The 13,544-nt window shown below is 42.5% G+C and overlaps 2 protein-coding genes across 2 annotated transcripts in view; one reads left to right on the top strand and one right to left on the bottom strand.

Annotated features, from left to right (window-relative positions):
- LOC146175480 (DNA mismatch repair protein Msh3-like) overlaps nt 1-676 on the top strand; it is a 31,515-nt gene extending 30,839 nt beyond the window's left edge. Inside the window, exon 18 of the mRNA XM_084581864.1 lies at nt 144-676. Within this exon, the coding sequence (XP_084437990.1) occupies nt 144-343 (200 nt within the window). The 3' untranslated portion in view covers nt 344-676. The remainder of the gene's footprint in view (nt 1-143) is intronic.
- A 1,263-nt stretch (nt 677-1,939) lies between these two features.
- Nucleotides 1,940-12,873, bottom strand: LOC146175479 (papilin-like). Its single transcript, XM_084581865.1, has 4 exons — nt 12,707-12,873; nt 7,131-7,313; nt 4,703-4,874; nt 1,940-2,182 (listed from the first exon to the last, which is right to left on the bottom strand). Exons 1-4 carry the CDS (start codon nt 12,858-12,860, stop codon nt 2,143-2,145), a joined length of 549 nt encoding a protein of 182 aa, XP_084437991.1. The 5' UTR covers nt 12,861-12,873; the 3' UTR covers nt 1,940-2,142.
- Between the last annotated feature and the right edge of the window lie 671 nt (nt 12,874-13,544).

Below are 13,544 nucleotides of genomic sequence, written 5' to 3'. Positions count from 1 at the left end.
AGCACTGAGACAAACCGTCACCTGCTGAGCTGAAACTTAGGGCTCAAGCAATGCATAAAAATACCAACAAATGGGTTTGTGTCTCATGATGTTGCCTAATCTTATGAAATGTTTCTCTGCTCTCTCACCACCTCTGCTTGCAGAGGTGGTGACATTTTTGTACAGCCTTCAGCCTGGCGCAGCCGAGAAGAGCTATGGACTCAATGTCGCCAGGCTGGCCAAGATTCCAGAGCAGGTCATCAACCGTGCTCGAGAAAAAGCGATGGAACTGCAGAATGCGATGAAAGGCAGGGAGAAACTACAGCTGGAAACATGTCACAAAACGCTGCAGGAAGCTCTTTGACAAAGCATGCAAGATACCCTGCGTTCTACACATTTTCAGTTGCTGTTGTGTAATGTATTTATTAGCTGTGAAAAAAGAAAAAGGTCAAATAGTGTGAAAGATTCAGGCTGTATGCGATCATTTTTCACTCATGGAGTCAACAGTCATAACTGAAGCAGCTCACTTTAGGTTCACCTCATGGCCCCCTTCCTTTCATTAGGGGAAGTTGTGAGCATGATGAGAACAAAAAATAATGAAGGCATAATTTTGGAATGTTCCTTCAAAGAAATTCTGGTTGCAATTGCATGCTAACTAGGCATTAAAACATTGTTTGCTAACAAAATGCTAATACTTTAGAATAGGAATCTCAAACTCATATTGCTATGCGGGCCAAATTGAGGAAATTTATTCCTTTATGGATCAAGGCCTGGGAAACAGTAAAAACTAACAACAGAAGCAATGAATAAAAACAGTAAACAGCATCAATAAAATGAAACAAAAAAATCAGTAATGTATTTTTCTTATACCTTACTTTCCCCTTCGTGAAAAGTAAAATCACTGTTCTCTTTTCTGCCTAAAGGCCTTATGGTCGCTGCTTCAACATGGCTTGCTGATGGCCACTAATAGGGTACTAATAGTCACTTATCGTGAAAAGAACAAAAATATTGGTTAGGTGATGATTCTGTCTGGCATCTCACTCCTAAATACAGCCAATACCTGTGCGAAGTCCAAGCAGGTTAAGGGGCTTTTCATTTTCACAAATACATACCATCTGGAGATGATGCATTTTAACTTATTGTTGGAAAATGAGTCTGATAGTAAAGATGAGTCATGACGCTAGCACGTGCTTTCAAAGCAAAGGCTGAAAATTTTTAAGCTAGCATGCCCCCACATGCAGCCCGCAAGCCACATGTTTGAGACCCCTGCTTTAGGCTTCCAGGCCAGGCGACAGAGTTCAGAAACTGAATTTTCAGTGAGTTTGCTTTCAGTAATTTGACCTTGCAAATTACATAGTGTCAAGTGCTTCACTGCATGTGCTTGTCAATCCCCAGCTTAGAAGAACAGAGGAAATATGTCGGGTGGTGAGTGAAGAGGTTGGAAGGGGAGATATTCCAATCACTGTATGCCTTTATTTCATTTTACACCCCCTCACAGTTTTGCAGATTTTGAATGCTAAATATGCTGCCCCAGCCTAATTTTATTGCGTAAAAAGATCAGAGTCTCTTGTTTGGATAAGGGTCTTTATGATGGTAACATGCATGCTGCATGGTCAGTCTCCGTGTGATGTCACAGCCAATGCATGATGCATTCTTGCCCAACAGTGGCAGTCTTTCACAGTACCGGCTCTGGAGTTGCAATATCGTCTTGTGCACTGCAAAGCAAATGAGTAAATTTATTTTTTGGGCTGTAAGCAACCAGGCTTAGCTGCAGCAATATAGAAAGCTGAGCAGAGAACATAGTATTCAGAATGCTGCATACTAGTAGTTAACTGTGCTACTATACTGTTTACTCTTATTATGAAGTAAGCTTACAGCATACTATAGGTAAGAAATTGTAAAATATTTGATATAGCCAGAATTTGCAAAGAAACTTGCACAGGAGAAAGGCAGTTTTGCCTTTATTTCATTTACACCCCCTCACAGTTTTACAGATTTTAAATGCTAAATATACTGCCCCAGCCTAATTTTATTGCGTAGAAAGATCAGAGTCTCTTGTTTGGATAAGGGTCTTTATGATGGTAACATGCATGCTGCATGGTCAGTCTCCGTGTGATGTCACAGCCAATGCATGATGCATTCTTGCCCAACAGTGGCAGTCTTTCACAGTACCGGCTCTGGAGTTGCAATATCGTCTTGTGCACTGCAAAGCAAATGAGTAAATTTATTTTTTGGGCTGTAAGCAACCAGGCTTAGCTGCAGCAATATAGAAAGCTGAGCAGAGAACATAGTATTCAGAATGCTGCATACTAGTAGTTAACTATGCTACTATACTGTTTACTCTTATTATGAAGTAAGCTTACAGCATACTATAGGTAAGAAATTGTAAAATATTTGATATAGCCAGAATTTGCAAAGAAACTTGCACAGGAGAAAGGCAGTTTCACCTGTAGAATGGCAACAGCTGAGAGCAACCTTCTGCGGAGTGCTAGCTTCATTAAGAAGCAGAAACGAGCGCTTAATGCCAGTTTGATTGTTTTTCCTGCACAGCACCACCAGTGCACACCGATGCAGGCTCAACGCCAGCTAGGGCGACTTTCCCGCAAGCGGCCGTGTTGCATGAAAGATAGGACAGTGAAACAATTGCTTCCGCCATTTTCACCTCCTTCATTATGCCGACAGGAGCACAGGATGGTTACTGAAAGGCTACTGCTGCCCGTGCCACTTGTTCTGAGACACCATCATTGGGTTCAACAGGTCCACATGAAACAGTGCTGACTGCCTGGCTACCAGCTATTCTTGCTGCTGTATCCTCTGCAGCACTCTTGGCAAAGGCAAGATAACGTATGAACCATGGTATGAACACTTGCCACGCCACCACCACTCACCTGTGTAGTAAAGGAAAGTGTACCAGCATGTCATCCGAGCGGGCACATGGTGCTCAGCAATTTGACTTATCTATTTCACAGCAAACTACATTCGATATGCAAAGTAAGAATTTTGCATGTTTGTTTAAAGAACTTAAATATATTTAGAAGCATTTGATATAGCCAAAAATTTGCAACTTCTTTGTTCAATCTTTTGAGGCTTGACTATTACTTTGTCCCAATTACGGTGATCTTCATGCAGCTTCTTAGCAGCATGCTAAAAAGCTCTCATGCATGTGTGGGAAGCACATCGAGGTTAAGGGCTACTGTACAGTCAAAGAAAAAACAAAAAGAGCACCTCACTATGAACAAATTAATGCTGTTCTTGTTTCTTTCACAGTTGTTGTACACAATAGAGAGCCATTAAATTTTTTTTTTCGAGCTAACTTCCTTGCCACAAGGTTCAGTGCCGGTATCGTCTATAAATCTTGCCTTGTGATTATTTTGTATAGCTCACGCAACATCGCCCATGAAGGGCCCACATTGGATCCTTAAAAACCGGAACAATGCCTGTAGATGAAGCAGGCAGGTAACTGTCATGTTGTGACAAGGGGACGAGTGGCCAAGAAGTAAACGATGGAGCCGGGTTATGTATTGTTGGGTGATGCTTATTCCCTGCCTGTAATATAAATCTTTCTTCAGGCTGGTTGTGGCTTATGAATAGAGAGAGAAAACAAAAAGAAGTCGTTTTAAATGATCGATGTCTCGGGTGCTACATAAGCTAGACTGAAAAGTTTTTACAGGAGCATGATGGATGATTTAAAATTTTTATGTCTGGGGCCCTTTAATGCAGAGAGTATCTGGGCCAGTTGGTACAAGATCATTAAGAAAAATGGCGCACTTTCGGCAGGACACAGGGTGTAAAACAACACACAGTGCTATGTTGTCTTACTCCCTGTGTCCTGTCGAAAATTTGTTTTTTTTTTTAGTGGCCCTTTAATGCAGTGTATTAGGGCATGGAGCTCTGTCTGCAGGCAAAGTGAGAATGTTACCTTCATGGAAAGCTGCATGGACACAGTACTTTATTTGTGCCAGTCCAGGCGCCGATCTCTGGCTCAGAGATGCACTGTTTGAATGTGCTAGCTCTCTAGGTATTAGTGACCAAATGAAGCTTTGCTTTCTGCATACTTTGTACTGCCTTAGGCAACTCATTTGCTTGCCATATACTGTGCAACAATGTGTAACACCTGTCAATGTGGTGTTCAAACCAGAGGGATTTTAACATCTGAACTACTAATAAAGAATAAAAATAGCACTGCACATAAAGCATTGTTGGAAGGTGGCACCAGCATGGATTGATAACTGAGCATTTTCGTTGCACGTCTGGAAAGTTAAGGGGCAGGAATTAAACCAGCACAGCATACTAAGCCACATACACTCCTTTAAACGAGACACAAAGGACAACTTCCTCCTCGATAAATACCAATTTTCACGCTTCTCCTGGCTCTGCTTCTTTATGCCTAGATTGAAGCAGACGCCACATTTCGATAGTGGATGGCTGTGTAGCCTACCTTTGGGGACCCGCATACAAAAAGCTAACTTGTCACACCACAGCTTGCCCGCTGTATCAACCAGTAGTGGCAGCAACGCCTGTTTAAAGGTGTTTTCTTTACTTTTATCTTGCTTATAACACCCACGTTCAGTCAAAGTGGCCTCTTGATCATAGTAAGTGAGTTGCTTTGTTTTGAGTGTCCCTTCCTGTGGCGAAGTCTGGATACTTAATGTGTCCTTGAGATGTGATGCAGTGTGCTGAGAGCTTTATGTGTGAGTTGAGTTGAAAATGTCTCACGACTTACCTTTTGCATTTTTCGTTGCATTCGTTGAGGCTCTTGAAGTTGAGTGGCACTGGGCAGATGGTGGTGTCCCTCACACAGCTTCCTTGGAAGTAGACCGTCTTGTAGAGGTGCATGGACTGGTCACACAGGCCAGTTTCAACCATCTCACACTCCGGCGGGTCGTCCTCTAGCCCTGCGATGGGGCAAAAAAGCAAAGGGCCTTGTTTGTAAAGCATAGGGCAACTCTTTAGTGGCCTACTCTTTCGATGGCTTGTCCAAACCATGTGATCAGCGATTGCATCACTGTGCATTATTTTTACAGGGGAGCTGTCTCTTGGGAATTAAGAACAAGAGCAGCGTCATCTCATTCGGTTTAGTCATAAGTCAGTTTAGACGAGATCTCTGGCATCAGGCATTTGTTTAGCCAGTCTGCCAAATAACTTGCCGACCTGCATCCTGAGCTGTGCTTGTTTGGCTAGGTGGGCAAATTTTTCTGCAGAGCAGGAACTTTCATTTGCATGATACACTGGTGACTTGCGTACAGTGCAAGAGTTCTGAGCGTAAAATGAGTGATAATTTATTTGGATACTTGTGCTCTGTGCGTACACTCAAGTAAGCACTTGCGGAAGTTGTTTATGTGGCCTAATAAGTTTACAGGATGTGCATTCTCGGAAGATACTATATATGTGTAGTACTGGGTTTTCCAGTGAACTCTTTCAAAAATTGGTAAAATAAGGATCTTGAAATAGAAAAAAAAGATTGTTTTCAGGAACAATGACTTAGCTGTGGTGGGTGTAAGTTATTGTAGAAACTCTTTTCTTACATAGTAGTAATAGTTTGTATCAATGGGAATTCGAAGCTGTGGACAAGACCATATCATACCTATTTTTTTTTTTAAATAGAAAACAAAAATGAAATATAATAATGTCTGCCTTAAGGTTGTGATACAGTAGTGGCCCGTGGTCACCTGGAGTGTTTTCGTACTCAATAACCGAGAAAAGATGCATGTCTATACTGTGAATGCTGCCTCTGAATGAAAAACAAAAACAAAACAGAGCATCCATTCGGACGCAGGTATTGCAGCACATGGGTGGCGGAAAGAAAGAGTCGGAAACCACTTACATGCTGTGAATGCAAAAGCAGTTCACACTCCAACCAACTTAATTTGCCCTAATGCACCTAGTCTGATCTTAGTCCAACATAATCCACGTTGATCCAATCTAATCAACCTTAATCACCCTCAAGCCATCTCAGTGCAGCTTAATCCATCAGGGCAGCCACCCCGTTATTATTATTATTATTATTAATAATAATTGTTGTTATTATTATTATTATTATTATTATTCCAACTTCTCACTTCATCAACCCTTAATGCAACTTAGTCCAGTGCCATTAGCTATTAGTATTTTCAGTTATTTTTATTTCCAGACATCCATGGTTATCTCTGTTTCTGGGCAAGACACCAGTATGACAGGTTTGTTGGCACACCTGTGAACCTGTGACAGGTTTTTCAACACAAGCATAATGATGATCTTTTGACCCGTGACGCCGTTTTCATTTCAAAACTCATTCTTGGAAGCCCTGTGGTGCAACGACATCTGGCCCTTTTTACCTCACAAAATTGAAACTGAGCACATGAGATGCACTAGTAGCTTATTCTAAATGTCATATCAGGTGATGACATCTTGCAGCGGCTCCAACGCTCGGTTAAAACTGCATGCACAGTATATTATGCCTCGCCGAGAGCACTGTCTTGGCCTTGCCGTTTGGTGTGAGAAAACGGGCTATCATTGCCATCGACGTGGCTGTTTTATAGAGTGGTGGAGTGAGAGAAAATGTGTGACCCAGCACAGCAAGGTAGGCAGTTCTAATCAGACACCGTGGTCACTGCAGCACGTCAGCACCAAAAGGGCTACATTTCCTCACACTCCCACTGCCAAATTATAAAAAATGAGTCTCTCTCTCTGTATCAAAAACCGACATGACACTGTCTTGTCCGTAGCTTCGAGCTCCCCATTGGCACTCATAGCCCAGCTGTGTTAATGAAAATGTTAGTCAGTTTTAAGAAGTATGTCTTTTGTATTTAGGAATTTTTGTTCATGTTTGCCGATGCATCCCATCCTGAATGCTGTTGCACTGCCTCGCAACCAAAGTACCTAACTGATAGAGCATGCTTGCTCCCACAGAGCTGCAAATAGTTCAAGTGGTTGGCTTACATGGCTGGTTAGAATTTTTTCTTTTTTTTTTTTTTTTCGCACACCCATATACTTTTGTGACCAACATGTATGTATGGCAAAAGTAGGAAGTGCAGCCTTTGCCAAGAGTAAAGGGGTAAAGAAGTCGTGCCTTTTTGTTAACACAGCAATTCGATGCAGAATGAAACTGAAAATTGTGATTAGGCCACCCACTGTGCGTGGTTTGCGAGACTGAAGGAAGATGGCAGACGCACCTTTGCACTTGTCCAAGCACTCCTCCTCAGAGCTGAATCTTGGTGATGTGAGGCAGTAGCCCCTTTCCACGGCTAAGCAGTAGCCGTGGTACTTGTAGTATGTCGACGAGTTCGTGTCAATGCCTGGAACACAGGTTCGCAGCTTCACATGCTCAAGGCAGCGGGCCTCTGGTTGTGCACCACCTGCGATCAAGCACAGATTCACAGATTAGTACCAAGGAGAAGATGTGTTGTGGCAATCCAGTGAACACTGAGGACAAAGTGGATCACCGAAAGGAGAATGGGAAAAGAAGCAAACTGCAATGAGTCATGACAGGTTTCCTGCACGAATCTCCTTTCCCAAATAAAAATGGGCACTTAGTAAGCTTTTGTTAGTGGTACCCATTCCAGCCAGGAAAACACTTTTCCAGTTCAATAGTCCAGCTGGAAATGGATTCCTCTTTTTTTTTGCTTAGGAATTCACTTCGCAACAAGTGTCAAGGGGGTCATTGGTCTCAGAGTCAGGAGTTTGTGGTGAAAAAATAATTTAATCCAGTTTTTTTGCTAATAATGTATGAATGCTTCTCCTAATGCCAGAAAAACACTAGCATGTCCAGGAAGAGCTACAGAATTGATATTTACAGCAACTTAATATACAACTGTTCTTGTTTGTTTTTATATGCTATATATAGACTCGCGAGCAAAAGAGGTAGCTGCCACAGTGACGTATGTGCAACCCCTACACATTCCCGATAGCCAGTGCATGGACCACATACCACACTCTACTTGGAAGCAGCAATACTTTTCATGAGGTTTCTAACTAAACAGCAAGATGAAATTGAAATTGAAACTTCCTGACAGCATTCCTGAAACATACTGTAACAGTCCTGAAGAAGATGAAGCTTACAGCACAAGTCAAGGAGAAAGACTTTGAAAAAAAAAAAGGAGTCTCGTGCCGGACGCGCTGATGTTGACCAGCTGAGCTCCCTGCCCTTTCGACCTGTTGTTCAGCGCTCCGACGTCAAACCCCTGTCATAACAAATTGGTGGAGGTGCTAGGTATGACTGCCCTCAAGACGCATCATCAACCGCTGGAGCTTCGTCAGAGCCGTCGCCTCGCTGGTCTCCCGCCCTTTTCAGTAAGAATCCAGCAGACTACCGAGCAGTCTTGAAAGTCAACACGGGACCTGCCGTCGACCACCACGAATGCGACGCTACCATTTCATGAGCCTCGTTCCCTAGAAGTGAAAAAGAAAAATGTCCTCCTTAAATAAGTTTTAGGGCCTACTGAAATGGTACGTCTTGAATTCGGCATTTCTAGATGCTCAAACATTTTAGAAAAGCTGCTCTGAAGCTTGTGGGTACCTTGACAGCTCCATAATTGCACCACAGAGCAAGGGGGCAGGAGTGGGGGTGCATGTTTGTGAGGTGTCAACCTTTTCAGACTTCATCATAGTGCTGCCAAGAATTCTTGCACACAAAACAAAAAAGGTACAAAATTAGTAACTGGCTCTTTGAAGTGTTGAAATCTCTTGAAGGAAAAAATTTAGCACAATTTAGGGGCCCGTTACGCAAACCAAAATCAGGATTAGCATTGTGAGCACAAAATCATGCCTTCTGGCAGGAAGTAGTTTGCAGGTGACATGACCGGGCACTGATTGTTTAGCGGGTTGTGTGATGTCCCGAGACTGCCAAGTTGGCAGGTGCTGCCAACTTGGGCAGATCCTGTCATGTGCGGGGATAAAATGGTTTGGTTGGTTTGTAGGGTTTAACGTCCCAAAGCAACTCAGGCTATGAGAGACGCCGTAGTGGAGGACTCCGGAAATTTTGACCACCTGGGGTTCTTTAACGTGCACTGACATCACACAGCACACGGGTGCCTTGCTTTTCGCCTCCATCGAAAAGCGGCCGCCGAGGCCGGGATTCGATCCCGCGTCCTTGGGAACAGTAGTCGAGCGCCGTAACCACTGCGCCACCCCGGCGGGGTTAAGGGGATAAGATGAGAAAGGAACATATGTTCGGATCCTGAATCAGTATGCTACCCCCAGGCCACTCGAGCACATTTGTACGACTTTGTTAAAGCAGGGCCTTATATCTGTGTCTGGCTGTGTTTGACAATGGGGTGGCCTAAGGCTGATTGGTACATGTGAAATAATAGAGACAGAAATTAAGGGATTAGCGATTAAACGAGTATCAAAGCACTCGAATGAGGATTCACAAAAGTTGTTATTGATGGGAGCCATTAACACTGTCGCCTCATACGTTTAAAAGCAGAGCTGGTGTGTCCCCATTTTATATTAATTTATTTATTTGCAAGATACTGCCAACCTCAGTCTTGGGCCTTTGGCAGGAGTGGGAAGAACAAAACATGAGAGAAGAATTAACAATATGAAAAGCATTGCATGAATCCAACAACAAAAGAAAAATGCGGTGATACAACCACAAGGAATAAGCTTGCTCAGGACGGATGCAGAAGAAGCTGCTAGCCTAATACAATCAAGCGCAAATTCAACTGACCATTCCAGCAGTATGTTATCAAAAAAAGAGAAAAAAACTAATGGAAGGAAGAACTCCAGCACTAAATATGCAGACAAAATAAAACGCGACATAGAAAACGTGCCACGAAAACTGCATGTCGACGAAAAAAAAAAATTTCTTGTGCTTCTAAGCACATAGCTTGGCCTTTATCACCTTAAAAAATTTGTAGGTATGCTGTCTAAGTGGTTTTTATGGTAACTGCAGCAATAGAGATCATTTTGGTACCGGTTAGAGTCGCATAATCTGATTAAGTCTGTGTTGCCGAATTGGTATACTTTTGCATACTTGGCCCACAGAATGATGGCTAACTGTCAAGAGATAACACCATGATGGCTACCGCCACTGCTAGTAAACGTGGAGAGGGTATGCATGTGGCAGTGAGGTGACCTTCGGCATTTCCATTTAAACACTGGGCTGTGCGAGGCAGTTATCACCTGCTCATAGAACAGGAAAAATATTGGTTTGCCCCATAAATATGCATAGACAACTCACAATAATATGCATAGAATTATGGACCAAAACTTTAATGCACTAACACTAGAACTCTCATTCCAAAACAAGCTGTCTTTTTTGTGTGTGTATTTTTGTCTGGAGTCAGCTAGACCCGCAGAGAGAAATGAACCAGACATGGCCATACTACACCACCGAGCCTGAGTTTCGAATCCACAGTGGCGTGAACAGACCAGCTTAGTTGGTACCTGCATGAGAGCACTGTGCTAGCACCACAACCGATCACTCTTCATGGTTAACTGCCACTCTTTCCCACACTTCATTGCATGTTGTCATCATCAATTGGTCATGACTGTGCACAATGGAGCCAGAACCCACCACTATCGCATAGTGTTCTTAAGGTGATGCATTGAGCCATCATAGGATATTATTGTGCGCTTTACTGAGGTCTGCAGTCATCAGTTCCACTGATCTTTGTCTAATGAAGCCTAATCATACCCTAGCCTCAAATCGAGAGCAAATGGAAACGCAATGTGCTAGTACACAAATTTTGCATTTGGCCAATTTAGCTAAATCTGGTGCAGATATTTTTTTGCCCTCATTGCATTTTCGCCTTTTTAATATAGAAACTGCTCAGAAAATGGATAGGTGAATACGGTCAAACCCACTTATAACAATATTGAAGTGGCACGAAAATTTCATTGTTATAACCAACAATGGCTGTAACTGGGCTAAGCCAAAACAACAAAGAAAACAAATTTTATTACAGAGGAAGTAACTTACACTTTTCATTTATTTGCAGGCAAAAATATGTAATCAGCTTAAATTTGACTGCTTCACAGCAATATTGTTTGCATCTATCTGCAGGGCATTCAACTGCTGCACAAAGCTGAGTATAAAATGTTTTAGCACAAATGATGTCCCGAAGGGACTTGATCATTCTTAGGACTTCGTGACATAGTTTAGCTGGCATGGTAGCAGTGTTCGTGGATGTTTTTTTTTTTCCTTTCCTGCTAGGGTTCGCACTCAGTTACCAAGTTTAATTTTTATAACCAATAACCTACTCTTACAGCATTGCTATATGCATTTATTTTACCATAGAACACACGACAAAGTTGACGGTGCTACGGCTCTCCATTGTTATATCCAATATATTGTTCACAGCGGTATATTGCTAAAAATGGGTTTGACTGTATGCACTGGACCAATTTGGCTGCTTGTTGTTGCATTAATCTAAACTTTGATAAGCACAAAAGATTGACTAATGCAAACAGACGTTTTATGCATTTTACAAGAAATACAGCAGTGAAATATTGCAATAAAAGTGCAAATTTCTTAGTGACGACCCCTTTTTTTGGCGGGAGGGGGGGGGGGGGGTTGGTTTAATTGGTGAGGCGTATGTTTTTGGCAAGCCGTTCTGATATAAAAGGGAACAGCCAGTTCACACAAGAACTGATTCTGTTATGTCTCTCAAGTATCACCCATTCAGAAGAAAGCTGTGTAAGCACAGTGAAAAAGATTTTCAGTTGTTCATAGATTCATTCAATTACCCCTGAACACCCTCAGTAAAAGGAGTAGGGGGATGGGAAAGCACATCAGAACATGTATTAGCTTGTAATTCTAATTGCAGCAAAAACTGAAAAGACCACAAAATTCGCAAAAATTGCCAATAGATGTAAGTTCAGAATTTAATGTTAGAAGTAACTTGAATTGCAGCCGTGCTTATGTAGTAATTATTAATGCAAAAGCATTACTTCACTATGTTCACAGATTTCTGTCTCTAGACCATGTCCGCAGAATGTCTGCAAAATTGTGTCTGCAGCAGTTGTGAGTAATTGAGAAGTGGTAGAGGTTAATGAGTGGTGTTAATCGATAGATGGTAACATAATGTTGCTGCAGAAATAATAATTAGAATAACTGATTCACAGGAAAAGAAAGGCACAGTATCTGTCACACTTATTTGTGGACGCCTGAGCCGCACCGTAAGCGAAGGGAGGAAGGTGGGAGTGAAAGCGAAAAGAAAAAGGGGTGCCATAGTAGATATGATGTCAAGGATGTAAGGTCAAGCAATCGGAAGTAGAGCTGAAAAAAGGACATAAGAAGGGATTGACACGCAATTTGAAAGTACTGAAGACTAAAATGGGTAAACATGAAGTGAATTAATGTGAGGTAGAGGATATGACTTCACGCAACCGGAAGTAGAGCCGAAAAAGGGCATAGGAAGTAATTGGTGCGCAATTTGAAAGTACCAAAGACTAAAATGAGCAAAGAAGTGAATTAAGCGACTAGAAGCAACCAACAGCAGCATCCGTGCTTTCGTATTACTCCAATGCAGATTCTGCAGTGCGCTTTAATTTTTTGCCTGAATGTAGTCAACATACTTGAAGCTAGGAGACGTTTTATCAAATTATTTACTGCACAGCACTATGCGTAGGGGCACACCTTAATATCAAAGCGTTGTTCGTATTCATTTTTTTTTCTTTTTACAACTCGTTTTATGGACAGTTTTGCTCGGGACTCAAAGTGTCTAACTTCACAATGCTCAAGTGGACTACCTCAGTGAATACCTTGAAACACAGCAACAGCACAGTAGGCACTCTGTATGCTTACCGCAGGAATGGAGGCAGCTGGCCTCGTCCCGGAAACGGTTGTCACCAAACAGGCAGCTCATTTTGGCCCTCCATATCCGGCAGCGGCCTTCCCCGCGGTCAAAGTATACCACGCCTTGCCCAGAGCCTGGCAGGTCACGGCAGGCGCCCATCATAGGGTAGTCGCATGGTGCTGCACGCGGCATGCCAATACATAAGGGGGCACTGTGAAATGGCCCTCCACTCAGTAAGTGATTCATATGTCTAGGGTTCTTAAGGCTATAGGGCAATATTGTCAGATGAGACACCGATTTAGGTTTCTGTCATTGCAATGCCACTGCCACCCAGAGAGACAAAGATAGTGACTGCTACTTCTGGTATTGAACAAACAAAAGAGATAGACGCGGATGCCATTAAGAGCGGTCAGAATTGATAATTTTGGGTTAACAACTGAATGGACACTGAAACTCCCTTGGACGTCCACAGGATGTCCAACAGTTTCCATGCTCATTGAGAAGGTTGTTAAAAGCTGAACGTAGTCATCATGGTTGTCAACTAGGTTGCATTACCGGCTCGAAAAAAAATGTAATAAAAAAATAAGCTTTTTAACAATGCTGTTTTACTCTGTTGGAATAAAAAGTGTCCGTGGTAAAAAAATATGTCTGTGGTTCAATCTGGCTGAACTTTGTTTACAGAGCAGCTCAGTTAAGCATCGTCAGACATGGTTAGGTGTGGTTTAACTCCTCCATAGCTTTTTGCGTACTTCAAAGACACTACAGCAGGATCTAGACAACACGAAGATGTCGAGGGCATTTTGAAAGGGGAGGTTCCAGGAGGTGAACCAGATGGCCAGTGGTGGC

This window comes from Amblyomma maculatum, chromosome 10, assembly GCF_055883805.1.
Source record: "Amblyomma maculatum isolate TAMU_Amacu chromosome 10, ASM5588380v1, whole genome shotgun sequence".
In the NCBI taxonomy this organism is placed as follows: Eukaryota; Metazoa; Arthropoda; class Arachnida; order Ixodida; family Ixodidae; genus Amblyomma; species Amblyomma maculatum.
The sequence above is the reverse complement of the archived record's forward strand: the minus strand, read 5'-3'. Positions and strand labels throughout refer to the sequence as shown.

Excerpts from the sequence above, each read along its gene's own strand:
- LOC146175479 (XM_084581865.1), bottom strand. The coding sequence starts at position 12,860 with ATGATGGGCGCCTGCCGTGACCTGCCAGGCTCTGGGCAAGGCGTGGTA. Across the intron at positions 4,875-7,130 it reads GTGCTTGGACAAGTGCAAAG|GGCTAGAGGACGACCCGCCG; the intron begins GTGCGTCTGCCA and ends GCCCCATCGCAG. Across the intron at positions 2,183-4,702 it reads TGCAACGAAAAATGCAAAAG|TGCACAAGACGATATTGCAA; the intron begins GTAAGTCGTGAG and ends TTTGCTTTGCAG.